Source organism: Triturus cristatus, chromosome 6 (assembly GCF_964204655.1).
Source record: "Triturus cristatus chromosome 6, aTriCri1.1, whole genome shotgun sequence".
Taxonomy (NCBI): Eukaryota; Metazoa; Chordata; class Amphibia; order Caudata; family Salamandridae; genus Triturus; species Triturus cristatus.
In genome coordinates, this window is record NC_140589.1 from 148,996,978 (window position 1) to 149,005,783 (window position 8,806).

Consider the following 8,806-nt stretch of genomic DNA (forward strand, 5'->3'; position numbering starts at 1 on the left):
GCGGCACCCCCTGTTTGGTAGTATGGACCCTAGAGGAAAAAGGTGGGGCGGCTACCTGGAAGGTCCTCTCCGTAAGAAAAGAGGAAAACCAATCCAGGGCCGAATCCACAATGCCCACCTCCTCCAACCGTTTCAGCAGGATCTGGTGGGACACAGTGTCGAACGCGGCACTAAGGTCTACTAGGATTAGTGCCGAAGTATGACCATCGTCTAGAGCCCCCCTCAGATGTTCGGTCACAGCTAGGAGAGCAGATTCCGTGCTGTGACCAGGACGAAAACCATTCTGAGAGGGGTCCAGTATGTTATTTTCCTCCAGATATCCCGTCAAGCTAGAGTTGATGTAGGCCGCAGAGATTTTGGAGACCCAGGGCAGGAGGGAGATGGGACGGAAGCTCTCTGGTTTTGCTGCATCGAGATTAGGTTTTTTTTAACAGAGGGATCACCCTGACTTGCTTCCATGAGCTAGGAACAACCGCCATAGAAAGAGACAGATTGATCACCTGGCTCAGGGGTGTAAGGAGCCCAGGTAAGATTTTAAAAAATTGAGCAGGCTTAAGGAGGTCGGTGGGGGAGCCAGACTTAACCTTGCTACAGAGCACAGACAGTATGTAATTTTAATTGCATAGCAGTCGTAAATTGCTCTTTCAGATATAATTAAGCATGTATACACGTTTTTAATGCCCAATTTGTCTACACAACATTCCTTCCAGTGTCTGCATTCTGTGATTATACTTGTTCTCCCTGATTCTAATGCACATGGCTGCTGAGGGTTTGATTTTCTGTGTTGATATTATTGGTTTCTGAATTTCATATAGCATGGTTCACAGTAAGCTCTGTAATTCATCTGTTTCATTGAACCCATTGCTTTGTATCAGAAATGATTCCTATTAGCAAGCTAGCTTTGCATTTGTATTGCCACCTCTCCTGTCTAATTAATTGTACCATACATTTAACTTCATCTGGTTTGTGTTTGTTTGCTCTAGTGTACTACCATTATGCCACTGGTGTGTTGCTCCTAAAAGGTGATATGTGCTGCATCACTCTCTTTCTGACTTCTTGATTGAACGCCCAATGTATAATTGTTCGACACACCTTGCTTTGCCATATATTATGTTCCTACTGAAACAATTTGAAATATAATTTTCTAGCTAGTCATTGTACTCAAATTCTTTAGTGCATAACGTGGGCTATTATACACTGCAGTTTCACTTCTCTGATCTTTGAAAATCAATGAAAGTTTCTTAGCAGGTCCCGAAGGTCCTTACATTTTTTTTAATGCAAAGAGGAGCTACATTTAAGCATATCAGAATAGTCGAGTTACTCCAGACCTGGTTTGTTTATTGTTAGACTTGGCCCTTTTTGCAGGGTCATCCCTGAACTTTTTGCCTTCCTCCTGTATTTATTCTGACCTGTTTTTGTTGGTTTTATGACTCTGGGCACTTTACCACTGCTGATCAGTGCTAAAGTGCATATGCTCTCTCTATTGTAAATGGATGTATGGATTAGTGACTCCATGCTTGGCTGATTTGGTTTACTTGTCAGACCCTGGTACAGTGCATTGAGTGTGCTAAGGGCTTTATAAACCAAATGCTGATGGTGGGCTTGCAGCACTGGTTGTGCCACCAACAGAAGCAGCCTGTAAAGTGTGTCTCAGGTCTGCCATTGCAGAGCCTATGTGCAGTCTGGTACTGCCATGTTGACTGGGCAAGTGCACCCACTTTCCAGTCCCTAAACCTTCCCTTTTCTGCATATTAGTCACCCCTATGGTAGGCCCAAGGGCAGGGTGCATTGTAGGTAAAAGGTAGGACAAGCCCTGATGTGTGTGGCATGTCCTAATAGTGAATTACAGCCATTTTCGTTTTTCACTATTGCTCTCCAAAGGCCAGAATGGGCAGTTTGGTTATTACATCTTATAATCCTAACTGACTCAGGGAACTAGGTTGAAATTCGAGTTTAGTATGCCTGAACTCAGAATGATAAAATGCATATTTTAGTGAAGTTGGTTTTAACATTCTGTGTTTGAAAATACCACTTTTAGAAAGTAGGTATTTTCTTGTCTAACCATCCAAGCCTGCCTCTGCTAGATTGTGTATTCCTTGTCTGGAGTTTGAGTGACAGGGGCTGGGGGATTCCGGGAGACAGGGTAAGTCAGCACAAGGCTGAATAGAGAGATCTGCCTGTAGAGTGGTGGGAGGAGTTGCACCTGGGACCTGAATAGGGCTGTGCCTGCCTTCCACAATGCTGCCTCCACCTCCTGTGGTGCGTCTGATGTCCCTGGCCCACACTGTCAAAGGAAAGAAGGAGTCCTGTAAACAAAATGCTCCAAGAATGACCAGAACTGGTTTGGACTAGGCAAAGGCCTCTCTGCCTTCAGAGAACAAAGAAAATATGAGTATAAATACTGGGGCCCAGAACCCAAAACTTTAGATCACTTTTGGGAAACAAGAAGAAACCTTTGATGAGGAGAGGAACCAGAGAGACTGAGGAGAGACTATCCCTAAACTTGAGGGATTGGCCTGCAGTGGTTGCCTGACTGTCAAAGAGAGGAGAAAGGAACTTTGTGTGTACTTTATTCAACTTGTGAAGGATCTCCAAGGGCTTGAGAAAGAGCTTGCCTCCTGCTGAAGTCTCAGGGAAAACAGACTTCACCCACCAGCTCCCCAAGAGTTATTTGGAAGTGCCTGCAGTTGTGCTGGGCTTTCTGAGGGACTGCGCGTCGTAAGGAGCTGGAAGTGCGAAGCACAAAGAAGACGCGTGTCGCTGAACTGCCGCTGTCGCTTCACAACACGAAAGCGCCTCGCATCGCCGGAGAAGTGGATCGACGTCGCACCAGATGCCGCCACATCATCGGAAAAGCGTGGCGCAGCCGCTGTCGTCCCATCGCTGGGAAAGCGTGTCGCCGCTGCAGTTGTCGCATCGTTGCCGAAGCGCCTCGCATCGCCGGAGAAGAGGATTGACGTCGCATCAGACGCCGCCGCATTACCGTGAAGCATATCGCAGGGCCTGTCGTGGCTCAGAACAATTGTTGAGTCGCCGTCGGGCATGCACGCATCGTGTCGCATCAAGAAGAAACGCCATCTTTTTTTCATCGCACCGGATCTTCATCACATCACGGCGTTGCGGGTCTCATCGCCACGAAGCGCAGTAAGAAACAGACGCATCACCTCCCCTCGCAGAGAAGAACCGACGCATCCCCTACACATCAGTAGGGACCCGACACATCACCGTTCTTGCGTGTGAGGAACCGACGCATCACCTTTCCCTGCAACACTTTCGTTGTATAGCGTTACGCATCCTAAGGTACCTTGAACTCAAAGTGTCGCATTTTACATCTTAAGAGAACTAAGCTATTTTCTACCATTTTTATAGTGCAGTATTGTGGATTTTTGTCGTTTGTGGTTTTGTGATAAGTCCATATAAAGAATACTCATTTTTTATATAAAACTTGTGTGGTGTCCATCTGTAGTGTTGTCACTGGGTTACTGTATGTGTTCACAAATGCTTTACACACTGCCTCTGAGATAAGCCTGTCTGCTCGTGCCAAGCTACCAAGGGGGTGAGCAGGGGTTATTTTAGGAGTGTACCCCCTAACCCTAACTAGAAGCAAAGGTCCCTATTTTGTCAAAGGTACCTACCTCTGCCAACTAGAGACCCCCAGTTCTAACATTTATCTTATAGGAACTTGGGCCAAATGTTTTACACAAACTAGAAATACTTCTTTTCTCTTCATGCAGGACTATAACAAGCTTTTTCAGGTGATACCCCACTTCCTTTCCATTGCTTGTTTTGCTAAACCTTTAGGGTGTATTTGCTTTTCAATGCAGTAAAGTCTTTGAAAATGTCCTTGGCAGATTAGTCCTTAAAAGTAACTAAGATCCTCATTTGATGTTTGTTCTTTCTCCTAGATCTAAGAACCCTGTACGGCGTAGTTGGAGCAGCACAACCACAAACAGTAATGAGGGAAATGTGAGACTGCACGAAGGTTCGCAGGTCCTTCTAACCAGTTCTAATGAGATGGCTATCATCCGGTATATTGGCCCGACTGATTTTGCACAGGGACTTTGGCTAGGGCTTGAGCTCCGATCTGCCAAGGGGAAGAATGATGGCTCCGTGGGGGACAAACGATATTTCCAGTGCAAGCAGAATTATGGTGTACTGGTTCGTCCAAGTAGGGTAACCTACCGTGGGATAAATGGCTCCAAACTTGTCAATGATATTTGCTGAAGAGAGAGACTTATTTTTTTTTAAACTCCGCTTGTGGCAAAATGAGAATACAAATGTAGTGGGAGGATACATTGTTTGCATGAAAATGTATTTAACCTTTTACTTTTCTGAAGATCTGCTTTGCATTTCTTGTATTGTTACACAAATACAAGTTTTAAAAACTAGGAGTTTGAAAAACTCTTATTGATATTGTAGTTCAGAATACATCCCTGTTTAAGTCAATGGGTATTTTGATTCATATGTACCAGTGGTGGTAGTTCATACTACTTCATAGTCTTCAAAAAACAGCACTGATTTTGAGTAAATGTGTAACATAAAGAGATTGTTTTTTACTGCTGAATAATATGCATATCTAGACTTCATCCTAGCAGTACAAGAAATAAGAAGCATCAGTGAAACTTTCTATCACTTTTTATATCTGTTTTTACATCCTAACAACCCCAGCAGTGCAGCATGCACAATACAATCATGTAAACCTAAAGCACACCAGCAGGAGGGGAAAACTGAAAAACTGACAATAATAGTTCATACATAATTGTTTTAGTGTTTTTTGGGTAAAGGAGCCCACATAACGGTGGAAGTAGAAAAGGATCTTAAATACAAATGTTGTTTGAGCTCGATTGCAAGCACTTAAAGCCATATTTTTCCACTGTGGACATTTGCATCATAAGCTTCAGGCATCAGCTAGCACTTTTTAAAACATAATGCACTTTCAACTCAGTGGAGCTTCTGCCCCACATAAGAGATAGTTACATAGAAAAGAAATAAAGACAAAGAAATTAAAGCAAGAAACATTATTGGTTAGGAGGAGTGCCTTCTACAGTTCTAACCATTAATGGCACTACGTGTCAAAGGTGTGACAGGAGATGTGTTTTATAGATACCACCCAAAACTTTCTTCCAACAGCCTGTTATATTTCTATACACAGAAGCTTAAAAGTAATACTGTTTAAAAATTATATATATATCTCTTCAGTAGATTAGCATTTTGCTCCATGGTCTATAATCTTGAATATAGTATTTAAATTGCCTTTCCTTATAAAGGTGGGATATGCAAAAAAGAAGCATTTGTGAGTCTATAGCACAAGAGCATTATGTTGGTATCAATGCAGAAAAACATTGAGCATCGTATTGAAAAACTGAACACTTCACAGGTGTAAGCACTTCAAGCTTTAATGCCATTTTGAAATTTTAAAAAGCTCTAGATTGTTTTACATTAAGTATAGTCTATTCAATCATTTAATAGCAGGTTATATAACAGAACAGTTTTGAATGTGATATAACTGTGCCATTCAGAAAGAAAGTAATACCTTTGCACTTCTGCGACTTTAGAATGTGTCTGACTTGAATGTTATTTAATATTTGACATTGCATTCAAAAGTGTTAATGTTCTATATTTTGAGTGGATTCATTCTGCAGTTTTTACAAAATGTGGGTGTTTTTTATATATATTGCAAAAGATATTTTTCTTGACTTTGTTTGCACAGCAAAGGTACATATTGCTTCCTAATATCACCAGTGATTATTTTTTATTCAGGTCATAAAGAATGTACGTTTTAAATGTAAAATTAAATATGAGCATATAATTATGTTTTGCCCCTGAACACGTAATTTGATTGAATTCTAAATATAAAAAAAGCTTTGTCAACTGAATTCTGATATTTTGACCATTTGTTCTGTTTGTATTGTATGTTCGTACATTGTGTAATGGTATTTTCTTGTTTCATTTGCACACGCTTGTGTGTGCATGCATCAAACTGTATTGTCTTGTACTTTTATTTGTATCGACAGATTTTGTCCTAGAGCAAAAATATTGTTACCCACAATGAATACAATACAGATGTTTTAATACAATCATGTTGTCTATAACATTGTTGTGTTTTATACAGATACTAAAATATTATTTGCAGATATACAATGATCACTTGAAAGCTAAAACTGTTTTTGTGATTGTTCAGATTATGTTTGAAATTGTCAACCTGAAAACAACGATGAAATTTGCATATGTTTAGAAAAGTTACAGATGGTAGTTAATCATGTTTTGTGTATGTTTTTGTTTGATGTTCAGCAATATGTTTGTGCCAAGCTCATTATTTTCCTTAAATAGGCTTCATAACTCGCACACTTATAATGTGTATAGTATTTTCTGAACAGCCACTCATGTTGTGAGGTAAAGATGAAAACCTCTTTTCTTTATCAAGGATTTTCCACGTTTTATTTTTAAATCAGAATGCAATATAATCAAATTACAGTAAGTATTGTGACCTTTCTTGGTGGTTCATGTTAGAATGATCCATCGTGATTGCTGTGGAGCCTTATACTATTTACTAGCAAGTTGCCCAAGAACTATAAAGCACTTTTTCAAAGCTGCATTATTAACTATTCTCTTTCCCCCCCTCTCATCCCTAAAACCTTAGTGTGGTTTTTGTGAGGGGGTATATTTGCCAGGCGTGGGGGAGGCCTGGGCGCAACAAACACAGCGAGCCATTGGATGGATTAAGACAGAGTGAATCATGTGTTAGACACATGGTTAAGGACTGGCACCTTTGCTTTGTATGAAATTAAATTGCTTTTGTCTTGGCATTCAGGGTAGAGGACCCTCGTCTCTATTGTCCTCTGGAGTTACAGTGATAATATGGAAATAGGGTTCCTTAGTTGCCGCTGAGGCTTCCTAGAGTATTTTGAAATTTATTACTTCAAACTTCCTCACACATTTGGAGTAAATGTATGTTTTTTTTTATTTCTGAAGTTTTCTAGGAGTGTGCTTTGGAAGCTGTGAGAGTTTCAGGATCCCAGCAGTACCCCTGGAAATCGATAGGTAATTCCCATTGACAAAGTGAAGGCATTTCTGCTTGTGTAAATGTACATAGTGTACAATTGTGCATGGGGAAATGCCTCACATGAGTGGTGTTGCACTTAGTAAGTGTTAGACGTGCCAGCCTTAGGATGTTCTTTCCCCCAAAGTTTTTGCCTTACTTTTCTATATTTTTCTCGTTTTTGTTGGTCTTAGGATTCTGTGCACATTACCACTGCTAACCAGTTCTAAAGTGCGTGTGCTCACTCCTTAAAACATGGTAACATCTGCTTATCCCCAACTAGCATATTTAATTTACTTTTAAGTCCCTAGTGATGTGGTCATACATCTATCTAGGGCCTATAAATTAAATGCTACCAGTGGGCCTGCAGCACTGATTGTGCCACCCACATAAGCAACCCTTTAATGTCTCAGGCCTGCCATAGCAGCTATGTGTGCAGTTTTAAACTACAACTGGCAAAATAAACCTTTTGCGAGGCACAAACCTTTCTTTTGAATACATATTGGTCACATAATTGGGTAGGCCCTGAACAGCCCAGAGGGTAGTGTGCCGTGTATTTAAAACGTTGGACATGCACTTTTAAGTTTTACATGTCTTGTTAGTGAAAAGCAAGGCCTACCTCTCCCATAGAATAACACTGGAGTTACCTTATTACATTTAATAAACTGTAACTTCCAATTGTCAACAGGTCGGATTTGGTGTCTAAAGAATTCGAATTAAAAGCCATCTTTAATGGTAAAGTCAGATTTTTTAATCACAATTCCCAAAATCCCACTTTTAGAAAGTTGTCATTTTCTTGTCCTAACCATTTGGTGCCTGCCGGCTGATCCTGGGGCACATGACTAGTTGTAGCTGGCAGTTGGTGTTTGTGTATTGCTCCCATTCAGGGGGACAACGGGGAGATAGATGTTGGCAGGATGGGCAACTCTGAGTTAACGAGAAGGAAGGAGCTATCACCTACCACACTTGCACATCACAAAGGCTCTGCCTGAGCACTCTCACAAAGGGGTTTGACACGTCTTTTGTGACCCTAAACAGGCTGGAGCCAGGCCGGGGAGGATGGGGATACCTGACACCACAGGGGGGTGGATACCGCTAGAAGCTGTACAAACCAACCTCTCTCCCTCATTATGAACAGCCTTTATATAGAGTATGTCTTATTAATTGTAGATCGCTCCCTAAGCACTACTTTGACGTGCTTAGTCTTCTTTCAAGTAAAACTTGGGACTTCATATTTGTGACCGGAACATGGCCGAAGGAAATGTCTGCTCCAGACATAGCATTCTACCCCTCCCAGGCTATCCTCTTATGTTAACCGTGAGGGGGAATAAATGGGAGGTGGTGTCGCTGTCATTTTCAGGGATTCGTTCGTTGGCACCTCCACCCACTGATTCAAGAAGAGAATATTGAGGGTCTTAATTTTACTTTTAAATGATCTCCCTCTTTCTCTTTTTCAGGTATGTTGATAAATAGACCCCCTGACTGCTCTACTAGCTGTCTCCCACAATTGCTTGTCATTGTTGCTCAACCTTCCTTGCATTATTCTAATTTTACAGGCCTAGAGTATTTTAATTTGCATATGGACGATCCTAAATGTTCTCAGGCTATCCAGCTCCGTATTACTTTGGCAGATATTAACCTCCCTCAGCTGGTCTTGATCCCTGCACATAAGGCAGGACTTGCGCTCGATTGGATCTTTTCCAACCTTCGTGATCTGAAAGTTTTTCTGGCAGATGGCCTTATTTGGTCAGATAATTTTTTAGCTCC

At 41.4% G+C, this 8,806-nt stretch overlaps 1 protein-coding gene across 1 annotated transcript in view; it reads left to right on the forward strand.

Annotated features, from left to right (window-relative positions):
- Positions 1–6,077, forward strand: part of CLIP4 (CAP-Gly domain containing linker protein family member 4) — a 188,161-nt gene extending 182,084 nt beyond the window's left edge. The window contains exon 14 of the mRNA XM_085609523.1: positions 3,906–6,077. Coding sequence (XP_085465649.1) covers positions 3,906–4,224 — 319 coding nt within the window. The 3' untranslated portion in view covers positions 4,225–6,077. The remainder of the gene's footprint in view (positions 1–3,905) is intronic.
- Positions 6,078–8,806: the final 2,729 nt, after the last annotated feature.